The 24,157-nt window shown below is 54.8% G+C and overlaps 1 protein-coding gene across 29 annotated transcripts in view; it reads right to left on the reverse strand.

Annotated features, from left to right (window-relative positions):
* The window catches only part of PTK2 (protein tyrosine kinase 2), a 261,143-nt gene that overhangs the window by 1,828 nt on the left and 235,158 nt on the right, over window positions 1–24,157 (reverse strand). For 22 of the 29 annotated variants that reach the window (XM_040494512.1, XM_040494514.1, XM_040494520.1 and 19 more), the window contains 6 exons: window positions 12,499–12,561; window positions 8,825–8,864; window positions 8,397–8,503; window positions 5,615–5,623; window positions 4,246–4,401; window positions 3,065–3,145 (listed from right to left, as the gene is read on the reverse strand). In XM_040494512.1, coding sequence (XP_040350446.1) covers window positions 3,065–3,145; window positions 4,246–4,401; window positions 5,615–5,623; window positions 8,397–8,503; window positions 8,825–8,864; window positions 12,499–12,561 — 456 coding nt within the window. The remainder of the gene's footprint in view (window positions 1–3,064; window positions 3,146–4,245; window positions 4,402–5,614; window positions 5,624–8,396; window positions 8,504–8,824; window positions 8,865–12,498; window positions 12,562–24,157) is intronic. The other 7 variants (XM_040494532.1, XM_040494533.1, XM_040494506.1 and 4 more) reach the window with 1 other exon arrangement.

A 24,157-nucleotide genomic window follows, 5' to 3' on the forward strand; every position in this document is an offset into this window, starting at 1 on the left:
TTAAAGGAATCACAGGTTCTGACGGAACCTCGGAGGCCCCCAGCCTGGCGCCCTCCCGTCGGAGCAGGCAACCGAGACACAAGGAGACGCGCCGAGGTTGCCCAGCTGCCTGGCTTCCGGTTCCAGACAGAAACCTGGGTGTGGACTCACAGTCTAGTGCTCTTCCTACACGACCAACCATGGCTCAGGACCTGCCTCTGCTGTGCGAGAAGGACACCCCGGTCCCACCGCGGCCCTCCCAAACTGATGAGAGGCTGGAGCGGGGGCAGCAGTGGCGGAAGAAGCCGCCTCAGGGATCGGGATGCTCTGCTCAGGTGTCTCTCCCTCCCCGCCTGCTTATTCAGCCGGTGACGATTTACTGCTCGGTCCCTTACTGATTACTGCGCACACCTGTACGAGGCACTTGGTGGTGTGGATTAAGGAAGGACACAGACACGCTTGTGCGCGCAGTCTGGTGCGGAGAAGCCTGCGCACAACTACCTCCAATACGCTGGGATGAATCCACAATGGAAAGACACAATCCATTCGTTCTGGGAGGGTCAGGAGACTTCACAGAGAATGACTGTACAAGGAGGCTGGCTCCCTCACAAGCCGTGACAAGTTACCTCCGTCCCGCTGGGACAATGGGAGGCCTAGGAGATTTTTAGCGAGGGGAATGCCATCGTCCGGAGAGGAACTCTGCCAACAGGGCCCTGGTGGCCGTGTGGGAGTGGGAGGGAGGGGCGGGAGAGCCAGGGGCAGAGGAGGCAGCTCAGAGACTGTTGTGGGAACTGAGGGGAGGGGGGCGGTGGAAGGGAGGACGGAGAGGCCCAGCCTGCGGCGTGATGCCGACAGGTGAGTGGCTGCTTGTGTGTGTGTGTGTGGGGGGGGGGGGGGGGGGGTGGGTGGGGAGAAGGGGGTTCCCGGAGGCAGGGGTGGCAAGGGCGTGGTGGCCCCAGCAACTGGGAGCAAAACCAGGAGCAGAATGTCCTGCTGGAGGCAGACATCCAACAGCTCAGGCAGAGGTCCCACCGGAGGCATCAGATATTTGCATCCACGTAAGGGGCAGAGAGCCACCAAGGAGAAAAAGCGTTCTGTAAGACAAGGGTGTGGCGGCACCTTTGGGCCACGCTCGGGGCAGCCAAGAAGAGGAACCAGAGCAGGATGTGGGCCCGAGACACGTGAGGGAGGGTGGCTCTGAAGCCCGCGGGGGCCTCGCAGACGAGCCAGGATGGGGGCTCGGGGGGGCACGGTCGCCGGTGGCCCCAGGCAGCCGCAGGGAAGGAATGGGGACAATCTGGCCCAGGAGGACCGGCCGCTCTCTCAGGAAGCACGAGGGGACAGAGGGACCGAGGAAGGCAGAAGCAAGATCAAATAAAGCTTCCCTCCTTCTTTTAAAAAGCAATAATCAACAGAAAATGTGTATGCGAGAGCAAGTGGCACAGAAGCCTCAGGGCAGACGGAGAGGCAGTTTCAGGCTTTATCGGCGGAAGTAAGAAGTTAGAAATGGCTCTGGCAGAACACTTATGTCAGGATACCACTTTCTGGCCTCTGGCACTGGAACTTTCCCCCTTTTGGCAAAACTCTCGCTCGTTGTGGAAGCGACCAATTAAAGTCCCAACGAGGTAGACGAGCCAGCTAGCGCCCAACCGGCTAGGAATACACAGGTACTCCGCTCAGGCGACCGGAGGCCCTTTGCAAGGGAAGCATGGATACGGGCTGTGCCAGTTCAAGACGGGCGTCACCTGGACACCAGGAGCCTCGGACACAATGTCCCGAGAAGAACTCGACCTCGATCTCATCAGGAGGGAACGTCAGTCTTCGCACAAAACCCCTCAACTCCTCTCTGGGAATAAATACTCTCCAAGGTAACTGGCCTACAGCCTTCCAAGACGCTGATGGCAGAAAGACGGAGTCTGAGGGCCTACTCCAGGCGGAAGGGAGCTAACAGACTGTCGCGGGGCGTCACGTCAGAGCTCTGCTGGCTGTGGACTAGACGGTGAGACTCCCGGGTGTGACCACGCACTGAGACAATGCGGGGCGCTGGCGGCCCAGGCTGCTGGAACCCGACAGCGTGTGAGAACCGCCTCCTGACTGGAGATACAGATGGAAACACTGAGGGTCACACGGTTCACAGGAAGGAGACCGTGTGGTGATAACCAGAGACCGAGGACACAGATGTGAGACAATGTTAAAAGGCAGCGAGACTAAGTGGAGAATGTTCGGGAATTCTCTGCACTATTCCTACCACTTTTAAGTTTGACATCATTTCAAATAGAAACTAAGAAAACAAATGAGAACAGAGCCTGCTGGGCTGCAGGGCTAGGGACGGTGGGAAGGTAGGTGCAGGAGCTGGGAGGCGTGGGGATAGAGTTAAGAAGGGGGAGCAAGGCTGGGGCAGCCTCGGACTCTGGGGGACAGAGCCACATGTGCGTGTGGCCCGGGCGGCATCCACCTCTGGAGGAGACGGGGGGGCCCCACTGGAGGACAGAGCACACCCTGGAGGCCGGCACAGCTGGGTGCTTTATGAAAACGATGCAGCTGTGTCTGCTCATCTGTTAGTCAACACATGATGCACAATGGCCAAAGATGGCAAAAATGAGGATTACTGCTGAGAGACCGGGTTTTAGGTGAATTGTGATTCCTTAAAAAAATTTTAAAACACATGTTTTCACTCAAAAGGCACTTTTCGGTATCACTACTCTACATGGAAAACCGGCACCGTGTGCAAACTCTAATTTTTTCAGGAGAATTCAAGGGAGGAGGGTGGGCTGCCTCTCCCGGCTCATTTCCGTTGTCCTCCGGCCTCTCCCCAAGCTGGCGCTGGAGGATGTGGCCCTCACCCAGCCCTGCACCCGTGCTCCCCACCGTCCCCTACGAGCCGCCCGTCTTTTGGGCCCCGCCTCAGCGGCTGTGGAGCGGGATCTGACCGAGCCCAGTGGGTGCCGGCCCACGCTGCCTCCACGGTGAATGGCCACGTCCTGGCAGGCAAGCCACAGCCCACGGGCCTCGCTGGTGGAAGGTCACGACCTCAGAGCGCGTCCTGCCCGCACTGCCAGCGCAGGAAGGGGGCGCTGTGTCCTACCTCTCGGTGAGTGCTGGCTGGCAGGACCGGAAGGGTCTCGTCCACGGTGGCCAGTAATGTCCGCAGGGCCAGGCCGACTTCCTAGCAGACAAGACCACACCCGTGTCAGAGCACACGCAAGGACTCTCACGCCGGCAGCACCCCTCCCCTCGGTGACAGGCCTTGTTTCCTTTCTAACACCGCACGAACATTTCCGTATTTCTTTTCCTCAGTACTGAGCCCGATCCGAAGTTATCAGGAATTTCTAACACTCAGATCTCTGAACGCTCAGGATGTGGTCCCTGGCGGGACGATCAGCCAGCCTCGAAGAGGAAGGACATCCTGACGCCCGCCAAGGCGTGGGCGAGCCTGTACAGCACGGTGCTCAGCGGCATAAGCCCGCCCCGAAAGGGGAGATGGGGCACCAGGCCCCTGGGGTCGCCACGTTCACGGGGACGCCGCCAGTTGTGCAAGGTGAGGAGAGTCTGGGAGGCCAGCTGTCTAACGGTGTGAACGAACTTAACACCAGTGTAGACCTCGCGGTGGCTAGGAAGGCAGATTTTGTGTTTCACGTGTTTTACCACAATTTTAAAAGAAGCGTCTTCAAGCGCACGTTTTGGAAATCCAGGCTTAGAGCCAAGCTTTACGGCGCTCCTTGCACTGCGGACACCCCTGAGCCTGCCCAGTGCCCTGCCCCGTGGGGGCCTGGCATCGCTTTTCAGAGCCTCTGGCACTCTCTTCCAGGACACCACGCCCCTGAACACAGCTTGGAAAGGTGAGGCTAGGCTAGCGGCAGGACGTTTTCATTTCTGTCTGACCCTCGTTAGAAAAGGCTCAGAGAGCACCCACACTTCAGAGAGCTGAAGGAAACAGCACAGCCAAAGCCCCCGACGTCCCTCTCCAGGACGGCCCCTTCCCCGGACAGCGTCTGAAGGACAACCGGTCTCCCGCGTGCGCGAGCTGGTGCTCCCACGGCAGAGCCGCGTGTCCCGAAGGCGCGCACAGCGCTGGCCCACCTGCTTTCACGCTTCACGCTACAGGCTGGTCCGTATGTGTGAGCAGCAACTACTACAGGACCAACAGTTCATCCTGACTCAGCACGGTCACTGTGCGGGACCCTCACACACAGCTCCTGAAGCGCCAGGTCTGACTCCGAGGGTCCCCGCACCTTCCGCGGGAGTGGGCACGCAACTGTGGTTTACCTTCACCATGGGAACATACTCCTCCGGGGGGGCTGGCTGGATCTTGCTGGACATTTCGATGACAGCCTTCACCAGGCCCGTCACGTTCTCGTACACCCTGTCGTTGGACCGGTCCAGGTTGGCAGTGGGCGGGGGGCTGATTTCCTGGGGCTGAAGCTGCAACACAGAAGCTGCCGTCACCTCGCCAGCCCCCACTAGGTGGCAGCACATCCCTGCAGCTGGGCGGGGGCGGGGGGGGGGGGGGCGGGGGGTGTTCTTTAAAAGAGATCAAAGCAGATCACACCGAGTTTTTTGGTCTGACCGGGCTACGGCTCACTTGGAGGATGACAGAAAAGCAACCCATCCACGTGACAAGGGTCCGAGGCAGTAATTTTTTTATAACTTTGAGCTCAGTTAAAGGGAAGGAGATGGCATCACACACGTTATACTAAAAGCCCCAGATTCTTCCAGAGAAGTGATTCAAGGCCCCTCCACCATCATTCGCCAAGAAAGAATTCACATATTTGGCATCTCTCTGAGGATTTCAGAGGAAGCTGGTCGAGTGTTCTACGTCAGGGGGACTCCTGCAGGAAGTAAGAGCTAGGGCTCAGCGTGGCTGTCTCCACACCACCGAACTTCGGAAACGTGCGTGTTCCCTGCACGACTGTTAGAAGCCGGCAGGTGCAAGTCTGTGAAGCGACACCAATGCTGGCAGGTGTTGCCGCCGGGAGCCCAGCGCTGCCCTCGAGGGTGGTGGGGCCTCAGCTCCTCACCTGGCCGCATGGTGACGGTGACATAAAGGGGCTCATGTGCAGGCGCCCACCCCAGGGCCCGGGCACAGAGACACCACGAATGGGACCCAGGATAAGCCGGACTCTGACCGAAGGCAGGCGAGCACAGGGTCTGCAGAAAGTCCCCAGCGGCATTTAATGGCCCAAGTTGGCAAGAGCAGGCACGGAACGGCAGTCTGTGTGTTTAAGAAGACTCCACCACAGCAGGTGACAGCAGCTGTGTGCCGCTGGGTCTGCGGCCAGCGCTCGGTCCACACCTCTAGGGGCCACTCTGCACCCTCGGGCTGACTCTGTCCGAGGAGCCTGGGACCTGGCTGTTCCGAGTTTGGGATTCTCTCTCTCTGCCCCTCCCTGCCTTGGGCTCTCTCTCTCTCTCAAAAAAAAAATAAGTTTTGGGACATGGGACAGATGTGGACAGGAATAGTCAGTCACTGCAAAGATGCTCATGCCCCAGTCTCTGGCAGGTAAAAGGCTGTTTTTGGTGAGGAGCCCGGCAAAAGTGCGCCCCCCCCCCCCCCGCTTCCTGATCTCTGCTAGAGCCACATGCAGAGCGCTAGGTGTGAAGGAGTGGGACAGACACACAGACACGATGTGCTTACCCTCCATGGCTATTGTTGAACGGGAGGTGAGGAAAAGTTAGAGAAATTTATCAGAGAAAGGGAAAAAAGAAAAACAGTATTAATAAAGGCAGCAGACAAACCCCCCACAAAAACACACGAGCAGAACCGGAAGGAGCGAGTCTGCAGCCTGCCCGCGGCCCTCGCTGCCGGCTGTCTAAGCACAGCAGCGGGCCGGCCAGGTGCCCGCATACTCAGTCACGAGGCCCGCCACACACCAGGCTGGTCTGCACGGAGTGAGTGAGAAAAACACGCAAAGCCTGAGAGGGACAATCTGGTAGCCGCGCGAGAAGCAAAGCACTAGGGACTTCAGAGAGAAAGGCGCCGGAATATGCTCGCTGTCACTGAGAACCGCCCGCCGGGCTTCTGGGCCATCAGGAGAGGCTGTCAACCTCGCTCCCCAAGTCCGGCCCCCAGTGCCCTCAAAAAACGGGCTTTGTCGTTAGCCCTAGCACCAGAATAAAGACCCCTGGCTTGGGGCTGCGTTTAGAGACATCAGAAGCTTATTTTAAAAACAAAAACGGGTGCCTGGGTGGCTCAGTTTGTCAAGTGTCCAACTTCAGTTCAGGTCATGATCTCACAGTTTGTGAGTTTGAGCCCTGCATTGGGCTTTGTGCTGACAGCTCAGAGCCTGGAGGCGGCTTCGGATTCTGTGTCTCCTGTCTCTGCCCACTGCCCCCTCCACCCTGCTTGCCCTCTGTCTCTCTCTCTCTCTTAAAAAATAAATAAATAAATAAATAAATAAATAAATAAATAAAATACATTTTAAAGAAAACAAAACAAAAACAAAACAAAACTTACTTCCTGCGCCGAGTCATGTGCAGCCCTGTGACGTAGGCCACGCCCAGACCACACCAACATAAAGGCACAGTTTCCTGAAGAGCAGCCACAGGCAGGGCTCCGTCAGGAAGAACCGCCACCATTCTGGACTCTCGGAGGCAAAGGCTGCTTTATGCTAACCCATCCAGAGCTTCTGTTCTGTATTTGCCCTTCGCCCAAGGCGGGTCACAGAAGCACAGTCTCAGCGCTTCCAGGGACCATGCACAGTGACCTTCCCGAAGCAACAGCTTCGTTTGGACAGGCATCTGTTCCTGGGTTCCTATTTTCTGGAGCCTGACAACTTGGGAGACCCTTGGCGGGTACTTAGGATAAAGTGCCACCCTGTAGAGACATCAACAGTTCCAATGGCTCAGGTGGGAGCTTAAAGCCTCAGAGAATCCAGAATCAAAACAAAGCCACCAAAGAGACACCGATGTCTGGCTAAACGTTACCTGGATGAACTACATCTAAAGAGGAGTGTTTTTGTGTTAAAACAGTATTGCTCTTTGAGGCTGGATTCAGTAACCCCCACCAAACAGGTGGATACGGAAGATAATACTTCATGCTCCTTATTTAAAAAATCTTTGCTTAATACATTGTAAGTGAGCATACTATTTCCGTGAAGATTTCCACCTATTGGTATATCAGAATACCCTGTGGGGTGCTGGCGCTGGAAGAGTCGTGGGAGGTGCCCCCACCACCAGCTAGGGAAACCGCAGAGGCCAAGCCCCTGGGCCCCGAACCAGGAGCAGCACTGACTGCCAGGGGCGCCCCGGGCCCAGCGGTACCTGGGCTGCGTCCCGCAGAGGGGAGGCTGGTCTGGCTGGGTTCACTCCCCGGTCCCTGCCCTGTGCCTGCAGGTGGCATCTTCTCTCCCTACAGCTACCTCCTGACCCCAATATGGCAACATACCCGTTCTCTCTGGAAATCAGCATGTTGGCTAAAGGCTGGCTCGGCTGGGGAAGCCTGTAACCTTGAACACACCCTCTAACCTCTGTGAAGCTTGTGGTCTCGTGTGAAAAGCGGAAACAATAATCAGAGCACTGATCCTGAGGGAGGCTGGCGTGAGGGCAGGTCCTGGCACAGCGTGCATGCAGGTAGGGCACCCGGTGAAGGTGGGTATCGGTGAGAGGGTCTTTTGACGGAGAACACAGTTCCCGACTCTAAGATGCCGTCCTCTGCAGGAGGCACTTTTGTACGTTCCTCTAGGGAAAGCAAAGCTGCCAACTGGACTAGCGCATCACCTGACCACAGAGATACTAAAACGTGAAAACAAGGTGTAGCAGACTTGGGACACAGGATACATTTTGAGCGGACGACTCTCTCATGGAACGGCAGAGAACCCTTGCCTTTGCTTCTCTGGGAGAGGACGGCTGCTTGTGGGAGACCTGGGGCCCGATGCTGCGGGACTGGCTGGAGCCGGGGTGGGGGGTTCGGGAACCCCGACGGCCCCAGTCCCAGCCGGCAGGGCAGGTGGCGCGTGAGGGCGCCTGAGCCGCACGCTGCCTTGCCTGGGGCTGGGTCCACGCGGCACACGCGCTTTTACACGTGCGGTCCCGCCTCCATCTGGAAAACGGTGGCAGTTTTCCACCACTTGGAGACTGAGGGGCCTGCGGAAGGTCTCCCCCAGAGGCACCCTGGTTTAATTACTTTTTAAAACCAGAAACCATCCTAGCGCTTTATTCCAAAGAACCACTCTGCCTGATCAGAGGGAAACTACCTAGGAGGCTGAGCTCTGACTGAGGCCCTAGAATCTACCACGTGAGAGAAAAGCAGAAAAGACAAGCTCCCGTCAAGCTTGTTCCCGCCTCCTGGACGGGTTCAGAGCCACACCAGACGGACGCCTGGGGCCCACGGCGGTGCCACTCTGCTCGCCCCGTCCTCGGCACTGACTCTGCTTCGTGTCACAGGTCACCGACCCGGAGCGAGAGGCTCGGACGCTCACCTTGACGCCCTCGTTGTAACTGTCCCCGGGGCTGCTGAGGCTGGCGAGGCTGCCCAGGTGACCGGGGGCTCCAGGCCGCGGCGGTTTCTTTGGCGGAGCTGCGGGATCTGGGAAAGGGAAGGTGTCCCCGTAAGTGACGTACAGTAACACACGGCCCAGACAGACAATGAACACGGGTTCGTGCTTCTGTCACACACACTAATCTTGGAGGGCACCCCGTGGAGGCGTTTCTGACGCATCGGCGGGAAGGTCTGTTTTCCGATATGCTAGGCAGGGGCTGAGTTTGGTAAACATCATACTTGCTTTGGTCCACAGAGGAAAATGGGTTACAAAGTCATGAGATACTCCAAAGCTAAGAAACGATATCCAGGTAAAACCCACTCCCCTCCACATTGTAAAAACTTGACAGATGTCACGTCTTCACTTACCTGGTTTACCCACAGGCTGATAGATGTGTTGGTTTCCCGTCTGTGGGAAGAGAAAAGGTCGGTCACTGTGCCAGTGGGCACCATGGGGCGATGGCCTTCCCTCCCCCTCCGTCCCCTTGAACGTCTGTGCTAAGCGCTGGGCTCTGAGACCAGCCAGACGGGGGTGGGGTGGGGGGCTGCCTTCAAGGCCTAGGTAGGTGGGGATCAGGAAAAAGCAAAGCTGCCAGCAGGGTGTGGGATACACAGGAGCGTGGACGGGAGCGGTCACGGACAACTTAAAATTTCCTTCAGAGAAACTACGCCTCCGGATGCCTCCAGTCCCCACCTTTCAGGAACACAGATCCAGGCCTCCCCAGCGTCGGGTCCGTTGCTCAGGAAGCCCCCTCCTTCCCTCCCTCCCGTCGGTCCTCCTCACAAGCAGGGTTGCGATCAGGAACGGTGACAGTGGGAGGACACCGTGGCGCTGGGGTGTCACTGTCACCCAGGGCCTGCTGCTACAGAGCCACCGGGTCCCCACCGGGCTCCCGGCCCAGACGAGAAGCCAAAGCACAACCGGAAGTTCCACCCAGGGACACCATCAAAGACTGTTCCGCTCAAGGCCAGGCCTGCCGTGCACTGTCACACCTGCGGTCCCCCGGACACAACCTACCCCGGGACGAAATGAAAGCGGTCTTTTTACGCCTACACTCTACCTCTGGAGAGAGAGACTTACCTTGCTCAATTTAAGATAGTAAACTAGTTGCCAAATACACATATTTTAAGGTGCTTCACTCTGTAACGTGAAGGGATCTACCTCTTTAAGACACAAAGACTAGCAAGTGGGGCACGCGATTAAAACTGGCCTCCCGAGGGGCGCCTGGGTGGCGCAGTCGGTTAAGCGTCCGACTTCAGCCAGGTCACGATCTCGCGGTCCGTGAGTTCAAGCCCCGCGTCGGGCTCTGGGCTGATGGCTCAGAGCCTGGAGCCTGTTTCCGATTCTGTGTCTCCCTCTCTCTCTGCCCCTTGCCCACTCATGCTCTGTCTCTCTCTGTCCCAAAAATAAATAAACGTTGAAAAAAAAAATTAAAAAAAAAAAAAACAAAAAAAACCCAAAAAAAACTGGCCTCCCGGAACCACACGCACTTCCACACCCCTGGTCTTAGACACTCACAAACCTGTATGGTGTGAAGAAGGAGGGCTCCCTGACAACCCGTTCAGTGTAGCACTGTACAGTTAACCTATTTATTTTTAAATGTGTATTTATTTTGAGAGAGAGCAGGCACAAGTGGGGGAGGGGCGGGGGGGTTTCCTAAACAGGCGCCTTGCTGTCAGCGCAGAGCCCGGTGCAGGGGCTCGAACTCACGAACCATGAGATCATGACCTGAGCTGAAGCTGTGTCAGATGCTCAAACGACTGAGCCACCCAGGCACCTCTAACCTATCATTTACTTGACAGTTACTGAAGGGCTCTGCTCCAGGCACAAAACGAGCCCCCCCCCCCCCCACCCCCCCCTTGTGAAGCAGACAGTGTAAATGTAACCCAGGGAGCAAGACAGTAACAGCAGGTGCACATGACAGCACATTGCCAAGCCCGGTGGAAAAGGGAGAGGAGGACGGGGGGTGGGGGGAGGGGAGAGGGGGGAGGGAAGGACACCGCAGGTTTCAGTAGGAAGATCAGGCCTTCTGAGAATGTGATCTGTGAGCACAGACTTGGGGTGGGGGAAGCCGTGAAGAACTCTGGGAGGGGTGTGACCCAGAGACAGGGGATCCCCCAGCAGGGGCAAACAGCACGTGAAGAACCAGGCAGCCAAGGGAGCCAGAGGATGAGCGATGGCGGAAAAATGCAGGAAACGTGGCCAAAACTCTAAAAGTGGACACAGTCTGTGAGTTGTGTTGTGTTTCCCGATCCAGGCAGTAAAATATACATACTTAAAAAGAGTTAAAACACAGAATTTTCTGGTTGATACTCAGGTAGCAAGGAAAGTCCAATTAACTAGAAAATTCTATTCTAAGAACATTCTGGGTTAATTCAACAAATCTATGTACCATGCACTGTGCTAGGCAATCCCACAGGTTGGCTCTGGGAGGGGAGGCTCAGCAAAGTCTCTGCCTTCGCAAGTCCTATGGACGAGCCCGTGGCCAGGCTGTGCTCTGGCTGTGCCGTGTATCCAGCCACGGGCCCTGGGCCTCGGAGGAGTCATTCAACTGTCTGGGGCTTTGCGTTTCCGGTTTGTTAACTGAGGCTGGTAACATTTACCTAACACAGAGTTGTCACAAAAGGAACATGCTGTCAGCCTGTGTATTATTTTGAAAAGCCAAACACTTTCTACTTTCTATGCACACTGACGGGGTCGATTTCCACTGGCCAGTTATCAGTGTTTGTTCACTGTCTCATTCCTCCTTACAATCTCAGTCTTCCAGCCGAAGAGTTCTCCCTGAAACCATGGTGCATTTTCCAAAGTGTTAGGTTGGAGCGTTTCAAGAGGTGGGCCAAACCAGATTGTCGTCTCTAGCGAAGGGCTGACGGGAGACGGAACACCGCCATGGTCGCAGGTGTTCTCAGCCCCGCCGCGGGAAGCGACCACGACCTGAACTGCACCCCTTGAAGTGAGCCATCATGTTGGCAAGTGCGCAGTCTGGCATCTGGCACCGCGACAGGTGACCGTGGCCTGGTTTTCTAGGAGCCTCGGTTTACTCCTCTGTGGGGTGCGTGGCACCAGTCCTGACTACAGGAGAGCTGAGGCCTCAGGGAGGGGGCCTGAGGAAGGCACTCAGCATGGCTCCTTCTCATCGGTACTAAGCACCCGGGCCCAGCAAATGCTCTGGGACCGCCAGTGGACCTGTCCCGCGCCGTCCATTCCACAGGGTGCTTCTGGAGAACCCTTCTAAGATCCAGGCGCAGCTCCCTCCCTTATGTGCCCACTCCACGCACCGTCTGGGGGCCTGCTATATGCCCCGTGCTGGAACACACACAGTTCCCTTTTCTATCAAAATTTCCTACTAGTGGTGTTCTCAATAGCCGCTTCCTTGAAAGGGGTTGACGTGCGTGCTGATCCTCAGCCTTACCAACTTAAGACAGACTGCCTGTCACTCGTTAAGCTTTCCACTCTACGGAAGGAGACCTGTGTGCCGAGTAACTGGTCGTGTGACTTGCTGCTCGTGAATCAGCAACGTCCAATATTCTGCCCACAGAGCCCGCTGCGCCAGCACATTCTGATGGGAAATGTCCAATCTTCCCACGCTGGTGACTGAGCACATCCTGTAGGGGCCAAGTGTCAGGGGCAGCTGGATCTCACGGTACAGACTGGAGAAGCCTTATTAGGGTGCATATCCATAGGTCTGTCACCCGGCAGGCACAGGTTTCTCTGTTGTACTGGGAACTTCTTTGACTGTTTAAAGAAATCTGCTTTTATTTTGCTCAGATACCTGCTGATGGAAATAAAACCATTTGACCCGTTCTCCCTAAAAGATCAGGGGAATATTTCCAGCAGGCTTTAAGTACATTTGGGGTAATCATAAACCAGCTCTTTAAAGAGAATTTAGGCATTGCCCCTCAAAGCAGACACAAGAAAAAAGCCTTGCTGTGGAAACCAGAACCATGCACCAAGAGGGCAGAACTAGCGAACGACAGCTTATGTGCAGCGACAGCATGCATATCTCCCGAGTCTTCCTGGCGAAAACCCAGCAGCTGCTTACCGGGCCCTGAAGACTCCCGTCCTCCCTGTCGATGCTGCCTCGAGAGAGCCGCACGTCAGGTTTCTATGGCAAAGGAAACAAAATCAGACAGTTTCATCCTTGCTTTGAAAATCACGGACATATTCTGTATTAAGTCCCTTTCTCTTATGACACGTCGTCGTCTGAACGAGAAGAGTCGCAAGTTCCCCAGTTTCAGAAAAATCCTCAAACCCGGTGATGACAAACCCAGGTCCGTTGCCCCGGCAAAGCCCCTCTCTCCACATGCGCACAGCACACAGGAGTGTGCAGAAGCCCCGCGCAGCACGGTGAAGTCCGCAATTCCCCTCTCTTCCCAGCAGCACAGAGTTTTCTTCCCCGGCAGAGAGAACTCCAACCCAGAGTGGAAAAGAACAAGAACCCCTTCCTGCGTCCTGGCAGAGCAAGGTTTACGTGCACTTGGCTGTACCCCCGAAGCAGCAAACAGTCCAGTCACACGTCACTCCCCTTCCCCCACCCAACGCATCCATGATACAGAAACCAGATGGATTAATCTGGATTTAGTATACGTAAGAGTACGCAAATCTCGTGAATCCCACACTAAACAGAGTAGGTTTCGTGCCATCCTGGCCGAGCTCGGCAGAAGGTTTGTTCCCCACGAAGACCAGTCTGTGCAGTGCCCTCTACCCTGCCTCCCTCTGTCTGCGCGCTCTGGCCACATACCCCTTCTCGGGGTCGTCGCCTTTGGCTTCCCCCGACAGGACTGCTCAGTTCTTGGTCTACAGATACCCTCTATTTGGCAGGGATCGTGCGGCAATGACTTCCCTCATTCGAAAGAGGACGTCTCGATATGTCATTTGTGTGTCTGTACACCCTGCACCTGCAAGGACCCAGCACCGAGGACACAACCTATAAGCACTTGTGGGGTGTGGGGCGAGGAAGAAATGAGCTCTGTCTCTCCCTTCCTATAAACATATGTTTACAAAAACGAACCATGCCATAAAATGTTGTAGCCTCTGTACGACGTTATATAGCGGAAACCGGTAAAAACCACGTTAAAAGGCTGCACAGCATCCCCCAGCATGAAGGCAGTCATAAACACGTGACAGTGAGGCACACGGGCTCTGGCATCTGGTTCCCTGGGTTCGGATCAGGCTCCAACCCTTTTGAGCTGTGTGGCCTGGACCTCAATTTCTTCAGCTGCAAAACGGGGCAGTAATAGTACCCACTGCCCAGGCATGATGGGAGGACTAATTCAATTACCACTGGCAAAGTATTAAGTCAGTAGCACAAAAGTGTCAAGTAAAATGAGGAGTTCTGTTACATGGTGGGGCAATCTTCAAATTTCAATTGTATAAACAGTTGTTGATAAACACCTCTGTATACAAACATTTGACTAAATCCCTGATTATTTCCCTGGACAGATTTCCAAAAAAAAAAAAAAAAAAACACTACTGAGTCAGAGGGTTTAAACACTTGAACGGTCCTGGGTCTCAGCTGCCCAAGTGCTGGGCGGTCTGGATGTCCCTCGCCAGCAGGCACTCTGTGCCCTGCCACTAATGACTGTCATTTAACACGGAGCCAATTCAATCAACAGAATACTGTATCAATCTGCCCTCCTGTCCTAAACATTAGAAATCCCTGCCTCTTCTCACTGGACGCCAGGCTCCGTGAGGGACGGAGGCCACGGCTGTGTGCTTCCCGTGGGGTCTCCAGGACTTGGTAGAAGGCAGGACGCACATGTGGGGAAATGAAGCATCCACACAACTGCCCTGTGAACAGTGTCCACGGCCCTGGCACAAAGCATCTGGCCTCCCGAAACCCACTCCTTGGCTGGAAAAGCGGCAGACTAACACCCACCTCCCACGGTGAATACAAGGATTACACACGTGCTTGAACAGTAACGGGCACCATTAGACATTCAGGAAATACCTGCTGCAGGAAAGCTCCACTGAAAATGCAAGGTAGAAAGAAGCTTGTACAGACGAGGAACCCGAAGCTTAGAAGGCAGAATTATAGGCGTACCTCAGAGACACTGCAGGTTTGTTCCAGATCGCCGCAACAAAGCAAAAATCACAATAAAGTGAGTCAAATGAATTTTTGGTTCCCTAGGGGCTCTAAAAGTTACGTTTATACTACGCCGTAACGCATGCAATAAACAGCGTTGTGTTTAAAACGCTTGAATTAAAAACTATTCTATTGCTGGGGCACCTGAGTGGCTCAGTTAGTTAAGCGCTGACTCTTGGTTTCAGCACAGGTCATCAACTCACGGTTTGTGGGTTCGAGCCCCATGACGGGCTCGGCACTGACAGCACGGAGCCTGCTTGGGATTCTCTGTGCCCCTCCCCCACTCGCTATCAGATACACTTTAAAAAAAATACTTTATTGCTAAAACATGCTAACCACATCTACCGACCCTTCCTTTCACGAACAATTTCTCTGGAGCAGGTGACGCTGTGTGACAGCATTTTACCCACAGAACTTCCTTTCCAAGTGGGGACCGTCCTCCAAGCCTTGCCGCCGCCTTACCAACTAGGGTTCCGGAATATTCTAAATCCTCTGTTGTCCTTCCAACAATCTCCACGGCATCCTCGCCAGGAGGAGCTTCCACCCCCAGAAAGCACGTTCTCCGCTCCTCCCCGAGCAGCACCTCCTTGCCCGTCAGCTTTATCCTGAGATGACAGCAGTTCGGTCCCGTCGTCAGGCTCCGCTTCTGATCCCGGCCCTCTGGTCCCCACCGCCTCCGTGGGGCCGTCCTCCGCGGCCGTCCTGAGCCCCTCAAAGTCCTCCACGAGGGTCGGATCCACTTCTTCCAAACTGTTGTCGGTGTTAACGTTTCAACCTCTTCCCACGAAATCACAGGGGTCCTTCGTGGCATCTAGAACAGTGACTGCTTTCCAGAAGGTTTTCAACTTTGCGCGGATCCGTCCAAGGACTCCCTGTCTATGGAAGCTATATCCTTTTTTTTTGTTTTTAATTAAAACCTTTTTTAAAAAACATACGTATTTATTTTTTGGGAGAGTGCAAGCGGGGGAGGGTCAGAGCGAGGGGGACGGAGGATCTGCGGCAGGCTCTGTGCTGATGGATGTGGGGAGCCGACGTGGGGCTTGAAATCACCAACCGCGAGGTTGCGACCCGAGCCAAAGTCGGACACGCAACTGACTGAGCCCCCCAGGTGCCCCGAAGCTGTATCCTTACAAAATGTATCTCCTAAGTAAGAAGACTTGCGAGTCAAAAGTTAACTCCTGATTTGTGGGCCGCAGAACGGATGCTGTGCTAGCGGCACGAACACAACACAAATCTCCGCGTCCATCCCTAGCGGGGCTCTGGGGTGACCAGGCGCCTTGTCAGGAGCAGCAGGAGTTTGAAAGGAATCTTTGTTTTCTGAGCAGAAGGCCTCGAGGGTGGGCTTCAAATACCCAGTCAAGCGTGTCATGGACAGATGCCCGCCAGCCGGGCTCTGTGGTCCCACCGCTGGGGCACAGGTGGAGGACACCTAGCACCACTCCTCGGGCCCTCATTCCAGCATGGTCACTGGGCACCGGCTCCCTCTTGAAGTCACCAGCCACGTCAGCCCCTCCCAAGAGAGCCAGCCCGTGCTCCGGGGCTGTCAAGGCAGGCGCCGACTTCTCTTGGCTGCGGAGGTCCGGCACGGCGTCTCCCTCCAGGACCGGGCCGTCTCATCCACACCGAAAACCTGCTGCTTAGTGCAGCCGCCTTCGCGGACTATCTGAGCTCGATCTTCTGGAAAACTGGCTGCTTCGTCCCGCACTTGTAGGTTGTGGAGACGGCTTGTTTCCTGAACCCTCCGGAACCAGCCTCTGCTGGCTTACAGCTCTCCTCCCGCGGCTCCCTCGCCTCCCCCAGCCGTCGTGGAACGGACGAGAGGGAGGGCCCTGCTCCGGGCCAGGCCTTGGCTTAAGACAACGTCGTGTCTGATCTGATCTCCCATCTGACCACCCGACTTTCTCCGCATCGGCAACGAGGCTGTCTTCCTTCCTTATCATCCGCGCGTTCGCGGGAGAAGCACCTGTACTTTCCTTCAAGAGTGGCTCCTTTGCGCTCACAACTGGGCGAACCCTTTGGTGCAAGAGGCCTCGCTTTCAGCCTGTCTCGGGCTTTGACGCCTTCTCACTGAGCTGAATCACTTCCAGCTTTTGATTTACAGTGAGACACATGTGACCTTTTCCCCCAAGGGGACACCCAGCGGCCACCGCAGGGATATTAACCGGCCTGATGTGAGTGTCGTGTCTCAGGGAACAGGGCTGCTCGAGGACAGCGTGGTCCGTGGGGCCCCAGAACAGTGACAGTCGTAACTTCAAAGATACTGATCGCAGGTCACCGCCACAGAAGTCTGAACCGCCGTGAGAATTACCAAAATGTGACCCAGACACGAAGTGAGCTAATGCTGTCGGGAAAATGGCACCGACTGACTTGCTGGACGCGAGGTCGCGTGTGCGCCTTCCATACGTGAAGAAGACGCGACAGGATGACGAACGCCCCGAGCTGCCTGAAGCAACATGAGGTGCGTGCAATCAGGCAACAAATACGTGGTTTCTTTTAACCGGAGCAAATGTATCTTTTAAAAAGTTGACTTATTTAGGTCATCTCTATACCCAGCCTGGGCCTCGAACCCACGACCCCAAGACCAAGAGCCGCATGCTCTTCCGACTGAGCCCACCAGGAGCCCCTGACTGGAGGAAACGTTTACTTTTTTACTTAAACAAAAGCAACTTCTGTTTCTTTTTTTTTTTTTAATTTTTTTTTTCAACATTTATTTATTTTTGGGACAGAGAGAGACAGAGCATGAACGGGGGAGGGGCAGAGAGAGAGGGAGACACAGAATCGGAAACAGGCTCCAGGCTCTGAGCCATCAGCCCACAGCCCGACGCGGGGCTCGAACTCACGGACCGCGAGATCGTGACCTGGCTGAAGTCGGACGCTTAACCGACTGTGCCACCCAGGCGCCCCGCAACTTCTGTTTCTTATATGCTTGCACAGTTAGGTGCTGTGTCCCATGTGTTTACGTAGGCATTTGGATCTCCAAACCAACCACATGAAACGACTTATTCCTGACGCACAGGAATCCCCTCACATTACACTTTCCCCAACACAGCGTTTCAGTTTCAGCCGAGAAAACCTATCTCTATAACGCGCACTTATGTTCCACGAACAGAGGTATGTAAGCTTTTCCACGCAGCCGACAGCCTGTCTCAGAGGCGGGTGCCAGCATGGGGGACTCGAGAGAGCCAACACTGGCCGTCAGAGAGAAGCGGCCGTTCGTGCCTCTGCTCCTGGGTGAGGTGCGTGCAGAACATTCTAGATTTGAAGACAGTAATACAAAAAGAAGAAATTTATATTTGAAATCTTACAGAAATAGGTCACACACATAAAAAATGTTTAGGGCTGGTTATTTGGTTATTCTCCCCATCAGGTATACCTTCTCTCTGTCTTTAGGTATAACTTATATACATTATAGACAAGCCCAGTGCGTTTTTATAAATGTGTGCCCCCACCTAACCCAGTACCCAGATCAAGATACTGTGGACACCCAGCAGGCTCCAGTTGAGGCCGGCCTCCGCCTCGCAGAGGGGACCGATCTTCTGACCCGCAGCCAGAGAACTCACGTTCTGCACAGTGCCTCCCCTGTGTCGGGGTCGTGAACGTGATCTCTGTGAGACCCGTCCCTGTGGGCGTGAGGAGGGGTCTCGCCCACCGCGACCCGTGTGCAGCGTCCCACTGCACGACCCCATCTGTTCTGCAGGAAGGGGCAGGTGGGTTACTTCCCGTTGCTGGTACCAAAAAGGACACCGGTGTGAACATTCTGTCCCCTGTGGCCCTGGGCGCTGCGTCCTCACAGGCAGCAGGTGAGGGCTGAAGGCACGGTGTTAGGCTCTGGGGAGGCAGCAACCACCAGCCACACCGCGGTCTCTTCTTTTGTGTGCTGTCACTGCACTGTCATCACCTCTGGAATGCGGCCGACACAAGAACACAGGAGGGGCGTGGCCTGGCCCAGCAGAAAAGGGCCAGAGGGGGTCTCGCGGCGTTCCTTGACCTCCCACCCCGAACTCCCACTTGGCGCTCCTCATGCGTAGACTGCCTGGGTCTGTATGAGGGGGACAAACAGCTCAGACATTCATTTCCTTTTTCGGAAGACAAAGTCGGCTTTATAGAGACAGGCCTTTCTCGCTTTAAAATTAAACTCCTATCTTTAGCGCAGCACCGCATTAGAGGAGTACTGTGCCCGCTGTAAGGAAGACGAGACGGTGACACAGTCAGCCTGTCTTGAAGCCATGCCCAGTAGGAAAGAAAGCCCTCTGAGCAGGCTGATGAGGCTGTGGGCTCTCTCCGGCCAGCCTGTGAGGGCTCCTGCAGGCAAAGGGGCACCCCGGGAGGTCGCGGGCTGGATGGGGACAGGGCCCACTGCCAGGAGCGAGTGCCTTAGGTCAGGGCTGGGCGGCCGGGGGCAAGCGGGAGAAGGTGAGGGAGCCCTGACCCCCCTGGAGTACGCAAGGAAAGGCAGCAGCCGTATTTACCGGCAGTGACCGCCCTCAACGGTGTCAGTCCTAAGAACGGAAGATTCCGGTCGACACCTGTTGATGCTCATCTATTAGAAGACGTTTGGGCGAGATTACTGACAAAGCAACTTGGGAGTCAATCTTTCAAGCAAGAATACAGCTCCTTACCCAGGGGCACAAGCTGGCCCCACAGAAGGGAGTAGGGGTGCTGTGCCTCGCATGGCCCAAGGACCCGTGAGGGTTGGGGATTTGTCACCAGGTCACGATGAGACAGAAACAGAAGGCAAGTATCTTTAAAAAATTCCAGAGCAATCTGAAATAGTAATTTTTAGGTTTGTTGGAGTTCATATAAACAAACTTGGCTCATGTTCTGCATATTAAAAAAACCTGTTTTGTCTTTTCTAGTACTTGTTTTTATTTTATTTTACAAGGGTATCAGGCCTACAACGGTTTAGGAAAAAGCCCCAAAACAGACCCTCCGTCCCTGACCACTGGAGAAGCCTGCAGTGGGCTGCCTCCTGCCCAGGGCCCCACATCCTGGGAGGAACACTCGGGCCTTGTTAGCCATCTGCTAAAAATAGTCCACTTGTGGGCGCTCTGCCAACAGCAAAAAGGAATTAAGGCTTTATTTATAACAACAAGCAGAGCCAATAAAAGCACGTTCCGCTCCCAGGTGATGGCCGCAGTGCTCCTTTGCAGAATCCCCACAAGTGGCTCAAGTCTCCCACTCGACCTATTCTCTTAGTGCTGGGTCAGGAGAGGCCAGAAGGTGTTCTGGGACCGTCCTCGGGAGCCTGGCGTGGGCTGAGGGATACGGTCTGGGATTTCAGAGGCTCTCAGCTGCCATGGAGCACGCCCTGAGTGAGAGTGAGAAGCCCTTTGAGGAATTCACGTGTACCCCCTACTCCTCCCACTGGATACGTGCTACGTGTTTAGTCTTCAAGCCAGCCCTGGGAGAAAAGTATTACCCACTCTTGATAGAGCACATTATACTCATTTTACAGATAAATGAGTTAAAGCAGAGTGGGTGAACAATTCATATAGGGTCATAATAACCAGGATTCTTAATTCTCATGTGGCTGACTCCAGGGTCTAGATTCTTTCTAGTATTGCCTTCTTGAAAAGGACAGTCAAGGACAGGAAAGACCGTTTTCAGTTCTAATGTGCAGCGTGCTCTGTTTTCCCGCCACTGCCCGTGCCCCCGGCCCCGGGGTCCCGCTAGCCTGCCATGGCCTGAGGGGCCCTGCGCTGTCTGTCCCCCTCACCCACTGCGCTCTGGCTACTGCGGTGGTCTTTCTGTGCTCAGGCATACTTGGCCCCTCCTGCCTCGCCTAGGGACCTTGCACTTGGTACGCTCTCTCCCTGGAATGTTCTTCCCATGTGTCCCCACGCCGGCCCTCCCCTCCTGTGCCGTCCTCTCTGTCACAGCGGCTGAGTGAGGAGGCTGGACCTTGAGGACAAGACGAATGCAGGGACAGCTCACAGTCTGACGGACCAGTCATCCTGGGCAGTCATCCTGTGGTAGCCACTGGCTGATTTTAAGTGTGAGAATGAGAGGGTCAGATTTTAGAAATACGGCTGTGGCTGAGGCAGGGAACGGGGACGCTGACATTCATGTCACCCCCATCTCCTTGCTTACGTGTCTCCGCCCGCTACTCCCGTTGGAAGAGGCCCCCAGTCCTGGCCACGCGCTTCCCCTCACCCCTACCACCTACAATGCCCACCTGACAAACACCCCAGTCAAAGATGGGGTAGGGAATATCCAACTCACCTGTGACACCAGTACTGCTTGGATCCCGTAGCCAACAGTGACAACAATAAGACATTCTCACTCATGGACGGCAATACTAAATCCTACCAGAACACTAACGAAGGATGCCAGATACTGCAAGAATGGTCAGTTACAGCTCGGGGCACCTGGGGGGCTCAGTCGGTTAAGCGTCTGACACTCGACTGCCGCTCAGGTCACGATCTCATGGTTTGTGAGTTCGAGCCCCCTGTTGGGCTTTGCACCGACAGCATGGAGCCTGCCTGGTTTTCTCTCCCTCTGCCCCTCCCCGCTCACGCTCTCTGTCTCAAAATAAATAAATAAACTTAGAAAAGAAGAATGATCAGTTATGCCTTAAGTAGGGATTTAACTCTGGAATACAGGGCTAGCTCAAACCCAAGCAAAACGTCCCACACTGTGCATCACGTTACACTCCTTACAAGTTTTTAGAAAAATAATGTATTTAAAATACAGAGCCAACAGTATACTTAATAGAAAAACTATTATAGACAACATCTTTAAGAATAAAAGCAGGCAGGGACCTAGTTAATATAAAAATTGGCAAGGGATGCCTCAAAAGAAATTGACGTATGTAACAAACACTGAAAATGGAGAAAGAAGATGCTTTCAACAAGTGACGTGTGTCAATTATGCCTCAAAAAATGGGGGAAAAAGAGACAGCTGTGCATGCAGAAAACCCAAGGAAATCAGTCAGAGTTCATGTGATCAATACTGGAAAACACAAGGTAAGTGTCTAAAAATGAACTGCATACGCACACAGAAAATACGGGGAAAATGAAAACACCGTTAGAGCAGTGGCAGGAGCTCTGAGTGGATGGGCAGTAAGTCAGTAAGGGACGCGAGACACAAAATTAAGTCATCAAAGCGGCACGGGAGAAATAAAGGGCAGGGGGAACAGGTGGCGGGGAGGCCCCGACTGAGCAGAGTCGGGAGGCCCCGACTGAGCCTAGAACCCAGGCGGTTGGGCAGGCGAGGCGCGGTGAGGACCAGGACCCCGGGGGGCATCTCGTACAGCCTCAGAGATGGGCTCTGAACGGAATCTGGGAGCCACGTGGGGTCTGAGATGTCCGATGCGTGAGTGTGGGTTGTACGGACTCACACACTTAACAGAGCTCGGTCGGCTGCACGCTCGAGGTCTGCTCATTGTTATGTGTATGGTCTCAATGCCGAGAAAAAGCCCACAACTCACCAGCCGGGTCCTGAGCCTCGTATATAAACAGGTGAAACCGCTCAGAAGACTGAGTGGTGAACCCGTTAGCTGCTTCCCACTCCCTAAGCTTCGGTCACATCCAGCGTGGGTGGGGGGCTTCTGAGAACAGTCTCCTGACTGGTGTTGTTACTCATGCTCCTTCCCTCTGCCTGGAAGGGATTTCCTGAGCTCGTCTGCCTTGCAAATTCCAACGGATCTTTCACCTTGGCTCAACACATCCGGGCTCTGGCACTGTCCCTGACCCCTCCAAGGACCCACGGGCTCCTGGTGCTCCCCCGCCGCACCCCAGCAGAGCAGCACGGGCCGGCACTCTGCAACCCTGAGCAAACCTTTGCTCACTCGCGGTCAGTCGTGCATGAGCTGGTGGTATTTACATTCAGCAGCTCTAGTTTGGAGAATAGGTAATAGTGACTTTTTATTTATTTATTTATTCTTATTTATTTTTGAGACAGACAGAGACAGAGCATGAGCAGGGGAGGGGCAGAGAGAAAGGGAGACACAGAATTGGAAACAGGCTCCAGGCTCCGAGCTGTCAGCACAGAGAGCCTGACGTGGGGCTCGAACTCACGGAATGTGAGATCATGACCTGAGCTGAAGTCGGACACTCAACCGACTGAGCCACCCAGGAGCCCCAACAGTGACTTTTTAAAATACAAATCAATGCAAGAAAATATTCTGTCTGGGCAAAAGTATAAGATGGGCTAGGGAACGGCCCTTCTTGGAGCCCACTCCATATCCAAACTGGCTCGCTCAGATTTCCGCACTAAACGATCACCACTGTCTGCAGCTTGCCTCTTATCAAGATATGCTTTAACTTAAATAATTTAGATTTTTGACAGCACGAAACTTCTGTTCAAAAGTAAACGGGTCACCTTGCCTATCAACGTTTCCTATAGCTCGCTGTAAACGTACGTACCGAAGAGCGCCCGGCAAGTGTAGTGTTAAAACTCCCCCCAGCACGACGCGCCCTCGCATGCGCTGAGGCCACACGACAAAGCAGCTGGACCGACCCTGCAGCAGGGTTCTGGACTGAATCCAGGCTCAGCCACACGTTAGCTGGGTGACCTCGGGAAATCCCCTGTGCCGTAAAACAGGGGTGTCACAGGGAGGGTTCACTGCCTTTATCCTCAGTTCCAAAATCTAACAAGCACCAAAAACTGATGACTTGTTTTTCTTTTGCATTTGAAGCAAGCGAATTTCACGGCACAACGTGACCTGAATGGACGTGAACTCTGTACCTATTCCTGTTAACATGAACATTCGTGTTTTGCTGTTTACCCCTGGGATGCCCCTGGAACACTACCTAAACCCATGGTACGTGCACCACACCATATTAGCTTTCTCTGGTGCAATAATACTGGATTCTGAAGAACACAAAACCTTCCAGAATTTCGATTAAAGGATTCTCCCCCCCCCCCCCCCGGGGGGGGGGGGGGGGGGGGGGGGGCTGGCCAGACTGGACTCCCCACACGAGAAATGCGTCGGGTGGCGGCAGCATGTGGGAGACGTCGCGTACAACCTGAGGGGCCCGACTGTGCCAACGGTGCGTGCTGAGGAACACTGCCTTCGTCCCGACCGGCAGCAGCGGAGCATGGAGCCCGCGTGATGTCTCTGGCCCCCCTGAGCTCTCCGAGGTGGCAGGCGTGCTGAGGGCAGCCCCAGTACGTCCTGTGCTCAGGGCACTGGCTGCTCCAGCAGTGAAAATGGGCTTCCCTGAACCTGAGTGTGCGGGCTGTTCTAACTGTGAACTACAGGTTCAAAGAAATGAAAGCCACGTAGAAACGATGTTGACGAACGCTGCGCAACACAGACTAAGGTCACTGTCTCATGACACCGTTACTCGGCGATTAAAAGCGTCAGTGCCAGGGGCGCCTGGGTGGCGCAGTCGGTTAAGCGTCCGACTTCAGCCAGGTCACGATCTCGCGGTCCGTGAGTTCGAGCCCCGCGTCAGGCTCTGGGCTGATGGCTCGAGCCTGGAGCCTGTTTCCGATTCTGTGTCTCCCTCTCTCTCTGCCCCTCCCCCGTTCATGCTCTGTCTCTCTCTGTCCCAAAAATAAATAAACGTTGAAAAAAAAAAATTAAAAAAAAAAAGCGCGTCAGTGCCTGGAAGACAGGAAGTGACGTGAGAACCGTACCTCCCACCGCCCCGCCCCTTGTTGGTGTCTG

The sequence above is a fragment of the Herpailurus yagouaroundi genome, unplaced genomic scaffold (genome assembly GCF_014898765.1).
Source record: "Herpailurus yagouaroundi ecotype Mexico unplaced genomic scaffold, PumYag 186, whole genome shotgun sequence".
In the NCBI taxonomy this organism is placed as follows: Eukaryota; Metazoa; Chordata; class Mammalia; order Carnivora; family Felidae; genus Herpailurus; species Herpailurus yagouaroundi.